Here is a 16,122-nt window from a genome sequence, read left to right on the forward strand (position 1 = left end):
AGTTGTCAATTGCTCAAATTCTAGAATGTTCTGTAGGCCATTTGAATTCTTATTTTGAAATGATTTGGAACAAGTCAGTTTATAATACATGTATACATGATTAGTGTTAACATTAATAAATATATTATTTTCAGTCCTGCTCATGCAACTATGAATTCAACAACGAATTGTCACCTTGTTGTATGGGCTATTTGTTGCTATACCCTAACGATCAGTTTGTCACCCCAACCAAATTTTGCCTTTGATGCAGGCAACAAGATGGTGAGGAGACTTATCTCTCTCATCCTAGTGGTAGATCAGTGGTGACATGAATGGGACAGTTGTAGTGTATTGTGGTTGCAGTTACTTGACTGCATCACTTTTCAAAGGGATATCCTTTGTTCAGTGTCATTTGGTTTCTGGCATCTCAGAGGGTATGACACACATTAAGTATGTGTACTCCACCATTTAAGAAATTCAGATACTTCATACCTCCAGAATGAATTTTCACTCTGCAGCTGAGTGTTTGATGATTTGAAACATCCTGACAGATTAAAACTGTGTACCATCCTGGAACCTTTGCTTTTTGTAGGAAAATGTTCTGTGGCTCACAACCCATTGTTCCTGCCCAGATAGCACAGTAAGCCGGTTTCAAACTTGTTTCCAGATGTAAAGTTCAAGTATATAAGCTTGATCAAAGCTGGAATATTCAGGCCTGTTAGTTGGATTCAAGCTTGAAACAAACATCAAAGTTGGCAGAGTTCAAGCTATATTTCAAGCTTGACTTTTAAAGTTTGGCTCCAGCTGTATCTACACACGTGGAATACAGCCTGGTATTTACAGCTTGTTTTAAGCTACAAAATTATTAATCTGAATTTATTGAACCTAATTAATTAAATAAATATGAGAATGGAAATGGTGTGAAAAAAATTATCAAGACATGTATGTTTAAAATTTTTTATTTTCAAAGTGTTTAAAATTGTTTTATTTTAAAATTTAATTATTCTGAAGCCCCTCCGGCCCCAGCACACAGACCAGAGCAGGATCAAATATCGCTGACTTCTGCTGGTATAATGATCCTGTAACAGGTATTCCAACGAGTTTTTAAAGTAATTTGAAATAACTTTTTATTTGAAATGTTTAAAGTAAAGACGACATTTGAGTAATTTTGCGATGACTTCATGAAGAAGCCACACATCACTATTTCTAACAGTTTCAGGGCCATTTAATCTGAATTATAAAGAAACAATTACTTGAAATCATATACACCTTGTACTGTAAGCTTATGAGGAAACTACCGTTTAGAAAAATGTAGACATTTTATTCTATCCACAATTATATTTTGGTGAGTAAAACTGAATCAAAATGAAATAAAAAATGAAATCGAAATAAATTTAAGAAATTACCAGTTCAGTGGAACTGAAATGTAAAAGAACAAAAAATGTTCTCCTTGTCATATTTTAATATTGCCTTTTATTAGATTTTAGCCACATTACGAATAACAATAAAAGTAAGAAGTACCAGTAGGCCTTGCAGTATTATTTCACCTAGGGAACAACAAAATTAAGAGCAATTGAAGACCAGTCAAAGCTACGTAAATAAAAAAGACTGACACCTATGTAGTGACTGGTTCTTGATGCACTTTTTCCCGTTCACCATGTCATTACTATTTGTATTCGCAAAGAAACTTTTCACACTTCATGATTATTCATTCATGGTGTGACACACACGGGTATTTACAAGTAAACAAATGTAATAGGACAATATATATAAAAAGGCGAGATTTTAAAAAGGTAAAATAACATTAAGTTTTAATTTATTGGTCCCACGTACTAGAGAGGAGAAAGAAAACTGGCGTTCTACGAATCGGAGCGTGGAATGTCAGATCCCTTAATCGGGCAGGTAGGTTAGAAAATTTAAAAAGGGAAATGGATAGGTTAAAGTTAGATATAGTGGGAATTAGTGAAGTTCGGTGGCAGGAGGAACAAGACTTCTGGTCAGGTGACTACAGGGTTATAAACACAAAATCAAATAGGGGTAATGCAGGAGTAGGTTTAATAATGAATAGGAAAATAGGAATGCGGGTAAGCTACTACAAACAGCATAGTGAACGCATTATTGTGGCCAAGATAGATACGAAGCCCACACCTACTACAGTAGTACAAGTTTATATGCCAACTAGCTCTGCAGATGACGAAGAAATTGAAGAAATGTATGATGAAATAAAAGAAATTATTCAGATAGTGAAGGGAGACGAAAATTTAATAGTCATGGGTGACTGGAATTCGAGTGTAGGAAAAGGGAGAGAAGGAAACGTAGTAGGTGAATATGGATTGGGGCTAAGAAATGAAAGAGGAAGCCGCCTGGTAGAATTTTGCACAGAGCACAACTTAATCATAGCTAACACTTGGTTTAAGAATCATGATAGAAGGTTGTATACATGGAAGAACCCTGGAGATACTAAAAGGTATCAGATAGATTATATAATGGTAAGACAGAGATTTAGAAACCAGGTTTTAAATTGTAAGACATTTCCAGGGGCAGATGTGGACTCTGACCACAATTTATTGGTTATGGCCTGTAGATTAAAACTGAAGAAACTGCAAAAAGGTGGGAATTTAAGGAGATGGGACCTGGATAAACTAAAAGAACCAGAGGTTGTAGAGAGTTTCAGAGAGAGCATAAGGGAACAATTGACAGGAATGGGGGAAAGAAATACAGTTGAAGAAGAATGGGTAGCTTTGAGGGATGAAGTAGTGAAGGCAGCAGAGGATCAAGTAGGTAAAAAGAAGAGGGCTAGTAGAAATCCTTGGGTAACAGAAGAAATATTGAATTTAATTGATGAAAGGAGAAAATATAAAAATGCAGTAAATGAAGCAGGCAAAAAGGAATACAAACGTCTCAAAAATGAGATAGACAGGAAGTGCAAAATGGCTAAGCAGGCATGGCTAGAGGACAAATGTAAGAATGTGGAGGCTTATCTCACTAGGGGTAAGATAGATACTGCCTACAGGAAAATTAAAGAGACCTTTGGAGATAAGAGAACCACTTGTATGAACATCAAGAGCTCAGATGGAAACCCAGTTCTAAGCAAAGAAGGGAAAGCAGAAAGGTGGAAGGAGTATATAGAGGGTCTATACAAGGGCGATGCACTTGAGGACAATATTATGGAAATGGAAGAGGATGTAGATGAAGATGAAATGGGAGATACGATACTGCGTGAAGAGTTTGACAGAGCACTGAAAGACCTGAGTCGAAACAAGGCCCCCGGAGTAGACAACATTCCATTGGAACTACTGACGGCCTTGGGAGAGCCACTCCTGACAAAACTCTACCATCTGGTGAGCAAGATGTATGAAACAGGCGAAATACCCTCAGACTTCAAGAAGAATATAATAATTCCAATCCCAAAGAAAGCAGGTGTGGACAGATGTGAAAATTTCCGAACAATCAGTTTAATAAGCCACAGCTGCAAAATACTAACACGAATTCTTTACAGACAAATGGAAAAACTAGTAGAAGCCGACCTCGGGGAAGATCAGTTTGGATTCCGTAGAAATACTGGAACACGTGAGGCAATACTGACCTTACGACTTATCTTAGAAGAAAGATTAAGGAAAGGCAAACCGACGTTCCTAGCATTTGTAGACTTAGAGAAAGCTTTTGACAATGTTGACTGGAATACTCTCTTTCAAATTCTAAAGGTGGCAGGGGTAAAATACAGGGAGCGAAAGGCTATTTACAATTTGTACAGAAACCAGATGGCAGTTATAAGAGTCGAGGGACATGAAAGGGAAGCAGTGGTTAAGAAGGGAGTAAGACAGGGTTGTAGCCTCTCCCCGATGTTATTCAATCTGTATATTGAGCAAGCAGTAAAGGAAACAAAAGAAAAATTCGGAGTAGGTATTAAAATCCATGGAGAAGAAATAAAAACGTTGAGGTTCGCTGATGACATTGTAATTCTGTCAGAGACAGCAAAGGACTTGGAAGAGCAGTTGAACGGAATGGATAGTGTCTTGAAGGGAGGATATAAGATGAACATCAACAAAAGCAAAATGAGGCTAATGGAATGTAGTCGAATTAAGTCGGGTGATGTTGAGGGTATTAGATAAGGAAATGACACACTTAAAGTAGTAAAGGAGTTTTGCTATTTGGGGAGCAAAATAACTGATGATGGTCGAAGTAGAGAGGATATAAAATGTAGACTGGCAATGGCAAGGAAAGCGTTTCTGAAGAAGAGAAATTTGTTAACATCGAGTATAGATTTAAGTGTCAGGAAGTCATTTCTGAAAGTATTTGTATGGAGTGTAGCCATGTATGGAAGTGAAACGTGGACGGTAAATAGTTTGGACAAGAAGAGAATAGAAGCTTTCGAAATGTGGTGCTACAGAAGAATGCTGAAGATTAGATGGGTAGATCACATAACTAATGAGGAAGTATTGAATAGGATTGGGGAGAAGAGAAGTTTGTGGCACAACTTGACCAGAAGAAGGGATCGGTTGGTAGGACATGTTCTGAGGCATCAAGGGATCACCAATTTAGTATTGGAGGGCAGCGTGGAGGGTAAAAATCGTAGGGGGAGACCAAGAGATGAATACACTAAGCAGATTCAGAAAGATGTAGGTTGCAGTAGGTACTGGGAGATGAAGAAGCTTGCACAGGATAGAGTAGCATGGAGAGCTGCATCAAACCAGTCTCAGGACTGAAGACCACAACAACAACAACTAGAGAGCTAGTTTAAAATGACCTCTTTTTGCTGAACAACTTGTAATATGTTTTCTTAGCTGGCAATCCATTTCACTTTCATCCAGGTTCATTTTTTCTACGTAAAAGAATATGATATTTCTTTACGTTACGTAATAATATTTAACATTTGTAATATTAACGTACCACTAGAGAAAAATGCACCAGTGTACCTGTAATACTGCTATACCGGGTCTAAAGAAGATATATAGTGTAAGGCAGGGGACGCCACACACTTTCCGAACTGTTTTCCAGTATAAAACAAACTTCACAACAGTCAACGATCATTAACGCAAGTCACAAAAATAAGATGGCCGTAAACCTAGCAGAGTCAGTGCAAGGCTTATAAACGATTGTGGCGCTTCCTGTGGACGTCTATGGAAGCTATGCTGCGCGCGCATCTGCTGTACAGCCTTCCAGGGAAATTACAGTTTATTTCAAGCTTGGGAAAATTATTTTAATTCAAGCTAAATTTTTACAGCTTGATGTAAACTGTGTAACAGGTTGATTTTTCCATCTTGAATTTTCAACTGAACCTAAACTCAATATCCACCTTGAAATAAGCTGTGTAACAGATTGATTTTTCAATCTTGAATTTTCAACTGAACCTAAACTCAATATCCACCTTGAAATAAGCTTGAGTGCTAGCTGGGTGTAGTGAGTCTTGTGATTTATAATGTCTGTGTTTCCTTTAAGCAGTCTTCTTTAAGAAATCTCACCCTGACTATTGTTCAGCTAGTTCACAGCTATTCCTAGTCATTGTTCCAATAATGAGTATTGTGATTCTTAGTGGTTGTTTGTTCCTCTGATCTGTTTCCTTTAAGAAGTTCGATCCCTGAATATATAGTCCTTGTCCATTTTTCATGTTGTTCAGTGTTCACCTTTTGCTTTTGCACGTTTTTCAATTGGTTCATTTGAATCTCTCAGTAGTATCAAGAGTGGCACTCAAATTATGGTCTTTTGGTGCCACCCTGACATCAGTGTCAGTATTTAGTTCTCCTAGCACAAAGAACACACACTGTTAATAAGTTTCCTTAATATGTAGAATTGTCACTATAGGATGACTTTTGTTTACATTTCCTTTGGTCTGATGAACAACACAGTCCATTGGTATAGTCTTTGAAGTGTAACAACATAAGTTATGTAAATGGCATCTGCGAAGTTTTTGTTTGTAGATTAAAACACAGTCCATTGGTATAGTCTTTGAAGTGTAACAACATAAGTTATGTAAATGGCATCTGCGAAGTTTTTGTTTGTAGATTTCAGTTATGGATGTCATTCATGTGTTTTGTTTGTATGTCCTATATTTTTTGTGTGTGCTGGTTTCATCAATAATTGTGTGGAAAGTAATTTGTTTACAGTTATTTGTATTTTAGAGCCTGCTCCTAGGACTAATGGCTTGTCTTGCAAGTTCCCAATCTTGCAGTTTCCCAAGTCTATCGTACCTTGTGAGCCATTGCAAGGAGGGAGGGAGATTGGATCACATTGTTTACTGGAGCAGTATGTAGATTAGATTCAGTTTTTGTCCCATAGACCCAAAAATGATATGTTTTTCATGAGTTTGGAACAAGTCAGAAAGTATAACATAAAAAACATAAAACTTCTAAATATAATTCTCACTACTCTGATCATTTGGCAGGAGATTGTCAGAATAGGTAAATACATTATGTAGTAAACTGGACCTGCTAATATTTACATAATTGATACTCTGTCAGAATGAAACACAGTTATGCACTTTTAATAAATTTATCATACACAAAATACATAATCTTGACTGTTGTGGCCAGGTGCTGTCAAAACTGAAAGCTAAGGACATTTCAACTTAAGCTGGTCTAACAGTCCCTGCTAAGATAGTCATCTACAGAGTAGGAGGAGTTGCATATCAAGAAGTCTTTTAAACTCTGTTTGAACTGTGCTTTATCTGAATCCAAGTTTTTTATGGTTGCTGCAAATTATTGAAAATATGTAGTCCTGATATTGGAATCCTTTCTGGACCAAGATAAGTGAATTTAGGCCTTTAAGTAGATTGTTTTTATTCATGGTATTGATGCTATGAATTGAGCTATTGGTTGGAAACAGAGATATATCACTTGCAACAGAGGCAATGGTTGAGGCATTTGATCACGTTTTATACTACACCTGTAGAGGTCAAATGGAAATGATACATTTAACATCCTATGTTGGTTTCTGTGAATTGTTTTTATTAATATTTTATTTTTTTATAGATATATTTTTTTTTCTTGTCAATGGATATACAGTTTTCAGGTTTTTTTTTAAGTTATGTTTTGAGGGTATATTTAGCCTTTAATTATTTTATTTTTTTCTCCTCAGACCAAAACTTCTTATCCCTATGGAAGTCCTGTTAATTTGTTAGTTTTTCTTTTGGTAATGTTTTTCCATTGTCATTTGTGTCATCCATTGCTTGTTTCTAGAGGATCATATGAAACAGGATAGAGGTTAGTTGCTAAGAAATCTGTGTGGCATGAAGGTACAAAACGTTCAAGTTGTCAAGCAGTGACTGGTGAAAGCTGTCTGAAAGGAGTGGGGTTTGTGGAGCTGAATAGTTGGTGGTTTTAGCTTTATTTATCACTAAGGCCCACAACTTGTGTAATTACAATCGTTATTCATTTCTGTTAAAATTGGTTTTGTGCTTTTGGATTTCTATGGCCTCTGTACATGCAACAGCAGTTCTTCCACACTACAAACTCCGTAACAGATGCCAGCATGACTCAGCACTCTCGGACAGTGATCTGATGATGTCATGACCAGACTATTGTGTGTATGCATGTGGGGTGTTCCACAAAGTAGTTTACAGTGTTTGAACTTAAATAATACAAACAAATATAACAAAAACTGTGAATTTTGTAGGTCACATAAATGGTCATGACATTACTGATGATATATGCAATTGCAGTCTTTCTCGGTGCATTCCACCGATGAATTCTTTTTGGGTTATCAGCCAAGTGGTGCCGTCGTCTTGTCACAACGTTTCAATGAGTTTCGTACCCATCATCGTCTGGCGAAGATGATGATGATGATGGGTACGAAAGTCATTGAAACGTTGCGACAAGACGACGCCACCACTCGACTGATAACCCGAGAAGAATTCATCAATTACTGATGATGTTTTACTGTTGACGATGCTCAAAATTTCCTCCATCAGCAGTAGTACAGCATCTGCAATGCTGGAGAACAGAATGACACTCTTGTGTTATGGTTGTCATTGGAATGGATTCACATTTGCATTTTTCATGTCATCCAGCATATGTGGCTCTGTGATGTGGATGGTGTCCTTGGGAGCTTCCCACAGAAAGAAGTCTAATGGAATTAGATCGAGAGATCTTGTTGGAAACTCAAGGACTTCCTCGTAATCCTATTCACCTCTCAACAAATGTTTCAGCTAGAAATTTCCACACGTCACAATGGCAGTGTAATGGTGCACCATCACTGTTCCTTCAAAAAAGAATTATCCCACAAGTCCTCTGACAGACATACCACACCACACTGATAACCCAGGAATATTAACAGCTCTATCTTCCATAACGTGGGGATTATCTCTTGCCCAGCACACACAGTTATATTGATTGATAGTTCAATTCAGTTTAAAATGTCTCCTCATCACAGCAAACAATGACTAAACTGTTTATTATCGCAAATCCATTTGCATAATTCAAGGTGCCTATCTGGATCGTCCTCATTCATCGCATGAAGCAACCTGGAGCTGTAACGTTTCCACCTTGCTTGCTTTCAAATACAGCGAACACTTGATATGTTGCCACCTGATTCACATGTAGCTTGCCATATGGACTTTTTTGGGGATCTTATGAAAGCATGTACCACTGTATCCTCCCCTCGTTTGTCAACTACTGAATTCTTCTTGCTACATCATTCTTTCATCAGACCACACACACTTCCTTCCCTCTCAAATTTGTCACATAATTTTGTTATTGTTATCCGTAATGGGATCGTAGTATGAAACTATGATCTGCATTGTCTCTGTGCTTCTTTCATGTTTCCACATTTCCAGTAACACTTTAAAATTCACTTTCTTTGCTCCAAGAACAAGTTTCCAGCCATATTGTTATTTACTAGTAGTTACTGGTGACACACACTACTCATGGGAGTACCATATAGTCAGAGTTGGACCAGGTTATCAATAAGCTAATATCTCCTCAGTTATTAAACTTCAAACAGTGTAAAGCTTTTTTGTGGGGTGCCTTGTGCAAATAGTTTAGATTGCTGAGCTTTTTTATGTTTGAAACTGCTGTCTGTAAACATGTAGACATAACCCATATAGCTCAAAGTGACACAAAGAAAAAACCATTAACAAGCAAATGGCCTCCAGCAAGTGTAAATAATTTTTCTAATAGACTTCCTAAATTTTGTTCAGAGTAATTAAGAGCACTATCAAATATTTAATACTTCTTTGGGCTAGAATGTCAAGCCGTTGAGGACGAATCATGTGCAAGAATTGTGAACAATCTTGACAACTTTGACATTATCAACAGAAGATAGTCAAGGGTTAAGAAAGATACCTCCACACCTGAAGCTTTATTGTCACTCATGAATGATGTGCTAGAAACCTTTAACAAAAAGATGGCGCCAGTATGTTTTATGACCATTCCAAAATTGATGTTTGTGAGGCTCACAACTTAAAAGTGGACAAAGCATGTCACTGTGGTGTCAGAGGAGCAGTTGGGAACTGTCTAAAAAAGACCGGAAGCAGGCAGTTGTCTCATATGAGAACATTTAAGTGGTTTGAGAGGTAGGGCCTGACTGGGGAATTGGACACTGATCTGCTTTGACCCATGATGTAAGGGTGTTGTGGTATGTGACGTCATTACAGTGTGGAGTTTATGAGTTGGTTGTGTTTGTAGATGTTTTTTTGTGGTTGATGGTGTCCTCTGGTGGTGGTGGTGGTGGTGTGTGTGTGTGTGTGTGTGTGTGTGTGTGTGTGTGTGTGTGTGTGTGTGTGTTGGCTGACCTCATTTGCAGCAGCAGAATTTGTTGGTGGTAAGTAATTTTTTTTCTTTTTTTAGTCTATTCTTATCGAGTTGTGATGTTTAGTGTATTATTGGAGTATTGGTTGTGTTTTAATATCTGTAGGGATATTTGATTTTTGGGTTTTTGAGGTGTTGTGGTTTTGGTTTTATTTTTCGTAGCTGTAGGTGTTGGTGTTTTGGTATCGTCAGCTATGGTTGACGTTCATAGGCCGAGGGAAACATTCAATTCCAATTTACATAGTCACGGGTGTTGCTTTTGTGGTATTGACAGTTGTGGAAATGTCCAATTCCAATTTTTGTAGTTGATCGGTGTTGTTTTTGTGGTATCGACAGTTGCGGTTGAACTATATATGTCAAGGGAAGTGTCTGATTCTTGTGGATTTTGTTGGTGTAGCAGAATATTGTAATTTTGTTTTTGTTTTTGTCATCATTTTGTGTGATTTGGATTGTGGTGTGATTTTTCAAAAATGTTATATTTAGCTTGTGCTCACCCTGAAACCCCCCCCCCCCCCCCCCCCAGTTTCCCACAGTTGTTTTGTTAGTTTGATTGTATTTTTGGAGGGAGAGATTATTGTCTTATTTATATGTATTTTCGTGTTTGGTGCCATGTGTATGTAGTGATGTCATAGGCACCATATTGGAGGTGCTGAGAATGGCCATTTCCGCCATATTGATGATGTCCTGGATCAAAGCAGATGGGTGGAATCAGATGCTTCTGTAATCTTCTGTCTAGCCCTCCATGGATCTACCAAGAAATACATTTAAACGAGAAAACACTCCCTCTCTCTCTCTCTCTCTCTCTCTCTCTCTCTCTCCCCCTCCCTCCCTCCCTCCCTCCCTCCCTCCCTCCCTCTTTGTGTGTGTGTGTGTGTGGGGGGGGGGGGGTTGCATGCAAATTCAGAGCAGTAGATGCTTTTAACTGTTGACCTCTATGTACTGCAGATATATACTGTGGGATTCTGTGTTCAACATAAAAGTTCATGAGGTAAGATTTGTTCAGATTTAATGACAGCAAATTTACTTTGAACCTGATAAGATATTTTGAGATATATTTATGATGATGTCTGGCTTTGACTGATTACGCTAGTATTATAATATGCAACAAGTCTTCCACTGATCTAGTGGGTTTTTGAATATCTTATGTGGTTCAAAGTAAACTTCCTGTCAGTAAACCTGAAGAAGTCTTGCCCCAACAACTTCTATGCTAAACACAGAATCCCACAAGATATGTATGTAGTACACATAGGTCAGCAGTTAAAAAGTGTTTACTGCTCTGATGTTCCAAATTCTTGCCCACCTGGAAACATAATTTCCTCTACTTGCTTTGGTTACTTGCACTATATTATGCATTATGGTATTGTATTTGTGGTAATTTATTAAAGTGAAAGAAAATTTTCTGTCTCAAGGAAAAAGTCATCCAACAATCTCATGTTGTACACTTCAGTACAATTTCCCAATACATTTATCCATCATACCATTTGAACCAATGGAGCATGGAGAAAATGGTGGAAAACTAAAAATGACGTAGACCATAAAAGATATATAGAGGAAAAGAAGAAGTGCAAAGAAATAGTGGAAACAGCTAAGAAAAAGGCATGGGAAGAGTTTACAAAAAAACTTGAAGAAGATGTGAAGAGCAATAAGAAAATGTTCTATAAAATGATGAAAAATAAAAGGAAGGCTTCTGAAGTACCAGTAAAGATGGAAACAGAGGACGGTACCATTATTGAAGATCCAGGGAATATAAAAGATCTCTGGAAAGAACATTTTAAGAAGCTGTTAAACGCTGAGGACCAGGTACATGAGGAAACAACAAATAATGGAGAAATTGAGAGAAGTTGGGAAGCAGAATTAAGACAAATTACACAGGAAGAAATGGAAAAAGCTGTGAAGAAGATGAATGGGGGCAAAGCCCCAGGACCTGATGAAGTATCAGTGGACATGATAAGAGCAGCAGGTCCAGTGGGAATGCAGTGGCTGTATAGAGTACTATCAAGTGCGTGGAGAAATAGTAAAATACCTGGCGACTGGAGAACAGGAGACATTGTTCCCATCTTCAAGAAAGGCAATAAAAGACTTTGTAAAAACTACAGAGGAATAACCCTCATGAGTCATACAGCCAAGATTTTTGAAAGAATTTTACTAAATCGAATAAGTGAAAAGATAGAAAAGGAGCTGAGTGAAGAACAGCATGGGTTTAGGAAAGGAAGGAGCACAATCGACCTGATATTTTCTATCCGTCAACTGATGGAAAAAAGTTGGGAGTATAACAAAAGGGTGATAATGGTTTTTATAGACATAGAAAAGGCATATGACTCAGTTGACAGGGAAAGACTCTGGGAAGAACTGAAGAAGATAGATATAGAAGATGGATACATTAATGTTATAAAGACAATGTACAGAGGCCACAATTGTAGAATTAGAACACCAGTGGGGAACTCTGAATACTTCGAAATAAGACAAGGACTTAAGCAAGGAAGTATTCTATCTCCTGCGCTTTTTAATGTTGTGATGGAGGGAATGAATAGGGCAGTTAAAGATATAGTAAAAGAAAAAGACAAAAAGATGATTTTTGCAGATGATATGGTAATATGGGGTGATAAAGAGGTAGATGTACAGTTACAGCTTGATGCGTGGAAGGAAATAATGAAAAGGTATGGATTAAGAATAAATAAAGATAAGAGTGAAGTAATGGTATTTGGAAGAGAGAAAGGAATCAATGGAAATATTACCTTGAATGGAGAACCCCTCAAAGTGGTAGAAAGTTTCACTTATTTAGGGAGTGAAATATCTAGGGATGGAAGAATAACTAACGAAATTAATAGGAGGTTACAGAAGGGAGGCAATTTCTACCAAACAATAAAACACCTGATTTGGAATAATGAAGTTTCAGAAAGAGCAAAACTCCTGATGTATAAGAATTATTACTTCCCTATTGTCACCTATGGTGGAGAAACATGGACAATGAAAGAAAGGGACTGGAGCAGACTGCAAGCAGGGGAAATGAAATTTCTCAGAGCAGTTAAGGGAAAAACAAGAATGGACAGAGTAAGGAATGTAGAGATTAGAAAGGACCTCAAACAAGAAAGTATGAGAGAAGAAATTGAAAGAAAGAGATTAAGATGGTATGGGCATGTTAAGAGGATGCATGGGCAGAGACTCCCCAAAATTATGGAAGAACTAAAGATGGATGGGAAACAACCTAGAGGGCGCCCAAGAACACGGTGGAAAATGGGAGTGAGAATATCTGTTGAAAGGAGAGGTGTGACCTGGCAGCAAGTGGAGGAAGAAAAGTGGTGGGAGGACCGAGCCAAATGGAGAGGACTCGTCAGCACCCAGACCCGGCAGTAGCTGGAGCGGGATTCGGATATAGATAGATAGATAGATAGACCATTTGAACAATTCAACAATTGGTGGTGTATGCACTATGAAAATAATGAAATGACCCATGATTACAACACAGGAACAAAATCTGATTTGCATTATGCTTCAGTTATTCCCCAGAAAGGTTTAAAATACACTGATATAACAAGTGTTTAACTTAATACCATGTAATTTTGAATGTTTACCATATAGTTATGTGCTCTTAAAAATGTAAAGATGTGTTTAATTGGTAAGACCAGTAATTTTTTAAAAGAGACGGACAGAGTGTTTTTACTCTAGGATTTTAAAAAGAATGGAAAATAAAAAAACAGCCCTTGAAATATGTGAAATATTATGTCAGTACTTTGTTACATTTTCTGTCTAATTGAAACATTTCTACTTTGACATGTTCTTCACGCTGGCATAAAAGACATGGAAATGAACCATTACAATAAGTAAATGCAATACAAATAAATTGTAAAACCACTCTAGTTGCTCTGTAGAGCTTTATTTAGCCCACTACCAGATCTGACTTTTCCATTAAGGCATTTTTCAAGAGGTTCTGAAAACTACCATGTATATAGGATTGATGTTCATATGTTTTAAATACACATATAAATATTTATCACAGTTTTCAGAACCACTGGAAAATGTCTTAATAGAAGAGCTTAAACTGGTAATGGACTAAATTAAACTCTACAGAGCAACTGGAGTGCTTTTATGTAAATTAAAGAAACAGTTGTGGAGCACATGGAGAAACTGTAGAGCATGACTTTATTATATGGAATCGTTCTAGTGATCGTATACAAGTGTGTTTCATGAAGTGCATTGTGTGCCAAACTTGAGGTTACATTAAGCATGCGTTCATAAGGACAACTGAATTTACTGTTGCTTCTGTTATTATAGACAGTATACAGAAAGTCAGCTTGTAACTACAATATCAGCAATTATTATATAGGCATTCCTTTTTTTCTCCTATCTATTTAAAAATGTTGGACTTTTATATATTTTGCTTTATCTCTCTGTTGATTATTGTTTCAGGCGAGTGCAATGGCTGTAGACTGGACAGGAGTTTATGTTTTGTTGGCAGGGTAAGTGCTGCAGATACAGCAGTAGACTTCATTTGAAAGCACCCATTCCTTTAAAATGATCGAAGTTGCGTTTAATGCATGCACATCCATATACCTGAAAATGGCACTCCCTAGTATTTCCTATAAGCCAACTTCAAGTTGATCTTATTGCACAGTTAAACTTACCACTTTAATCAACTAGACAAGCAAAGTAAATGTAATTTCAGCATTCTCAGGGAGATTTTGCAAAATTAAAAAGATTCACTTGTGTGCAAACATAAATCCTCAGCAGTGATTGATTCAGTAAAAGCTAGTGTCAATACCTCTTTTGTATGCTTAGTGTCCATAGTTGTTATGCAAACACACAATTCATTCATATCTAGTAAATGCAACTACCGCAAAACATTTGTAATTATATGTCTTTGATTTAATGAGTAACACCCATCATCAGTGGTCAGAACGAAGGGGGGTGTAACAGTGCCTTTTCTTTCTTTTGTATCTAAAAAGTTAGTTATTTAGGCTACTGAAACAAGTCTCTGTTACTTATTGTCAATCCTTGTTTTTCACCCTTGTTGGTAACTTACTTTAATATTTGTTGTTTTCTTGGACCTGCCATTGTTGCTTGTATGCGTTTTACTTTCTTTCTTACCAAATCATCACATTTTCAGCTCTGCAAATTTTGAAGTTACTGATACAAATCTTGTAAAATTCACTCATGTAACATTTATGGTATTGTCCTTTTTTTTGACACCATATTCCTAATCTCTGGCTTTGTAACAATATTATAAAAAGTTACTACTCGCCATATAGTGGAGATGCTGAGTCACTGATTGGCACAACAAAAAGACTGTCACAAATAAAGCTTTCGGGTATTAAGGCCTTTGTCACACACACACACACACACACACACACACACACACACACACACACACACACACATATTTGTCCATTGTGTTACGTATAAAATCAGATCTTGCACTTACATGTAGATCTACTTTCTCATAGATTCAAGAGAGTTATGTATGTTAATTGACATACACATGGTCTTTAGGTCAAGGATTGGCAGAAATATGCGATAGAAGCAACAGTTGTGCCTGCATATATTATTAAAATTGTTGTATCATCATATAAGCTCAGAATGAAAAGAGATGAGCCATTTACGGGGTGCATTCAAGTTCTAAGGCCTCCGATTTTTTTTCTAATTAACTACTCACCCGAAATCAATGAAACTGGCATTACTTCTCGACGTAATCACCCTACAGACGTGCACATTTTTCAGAACGCTGATGCCATAATTCCATGGCAGCAACGAAAGCTTCTTTAGGAGTCTGTTTTGACCACTGGAAAATCGCTGAGGCACTAGCAGCACGGCTGGTGAATGTGGGGCCACAGAGAGTGTCTTTCATTGTTGGAAAAAGCCAAAAGTCACTAGGAGCCAGGTCGGGTGAGTAGGGAGCATGAGGAATCACTTGAAAGTTGTTATCACGAAGAAACTGTTGCATAACGTTAGCTCGATGTGTGGGTGCGTTGTCTTGGTGCAGCAGCACACGCGCAGCCCTTCCTGGATGTTTTTGTTGCAGTGCAGGAAGTAATTTGTTCTTCAAAACATTTTTGTAGGATGCACCTGTTACCACAGTGCCCTTTGGAATGCAATGGGTAAGGATTACGCCCTCGCTGTCCCAGAACATGGACACCATCATTTTTTCAGCACTGGTGGTTACCCGAAATTTTTTTGGTGGCGGTGAATCTGTGTGCTTCCATTGAGCTGACTGGCGCTTTGTTTCTGGATTGAAAAATGGCATCCACGTCTCATCCATTGTCACAGCCGACAAAAAGAAAGTCCCATTCATGCTGTCGTTGCACGTCAACATTGCTTGGCAACATGCCACACGGGCAGCCATGTGGTCGTCCGTCAGCATTCGTGGCACCCACCTGGATGACACTTTTCGCATTTTCAGGTCGTC

General features: G+C 37.7%; 1 protein-coding gene across 4 annotated transcripts in view; it reads left to right on the plus strand.

Moving 5' to 3' along the window:
* The window catches only part of LOC126088526 (GATOR complex protein WDR59), a 271,830-nt gene that overhangs the window by 1,115 nt on the left and 254,593 nt on the right, over window positions 1–16,122 (plus strand). For all 4 annotated transcript variants that reach the window (XM_049906688.1, XM_049906689.1, XM_049906690.1 and 1 more), the window contains exon 2: window positions 14,130–14,179. In XM_049906688.1, coding sequence (XP_049762645.1) covers window positions 14,130–14,179 — 50 coding nt within the window. The remainder of the gene's footprint in view (window positions 1–14,129; window positions 14,180–16,122) is intronic.

The sequence above is a fragment of the Schistocerca cancellata genome, chromosome 6 (assembly GCF_023864275.1).
Source record: "Schistocerca cancellata isolate TAMUIC-IGC-003103 chromosome 6, iqSchCanc2.1, whole genome shotgun sequence".
Taxonomy (NCBI): domain Eukaryota; kingdom Metazoa; phylum Arthropoda; class Insecta; order Orthoptera; family Acrididae; genus Schistocerca; species Schistocerca cancellata.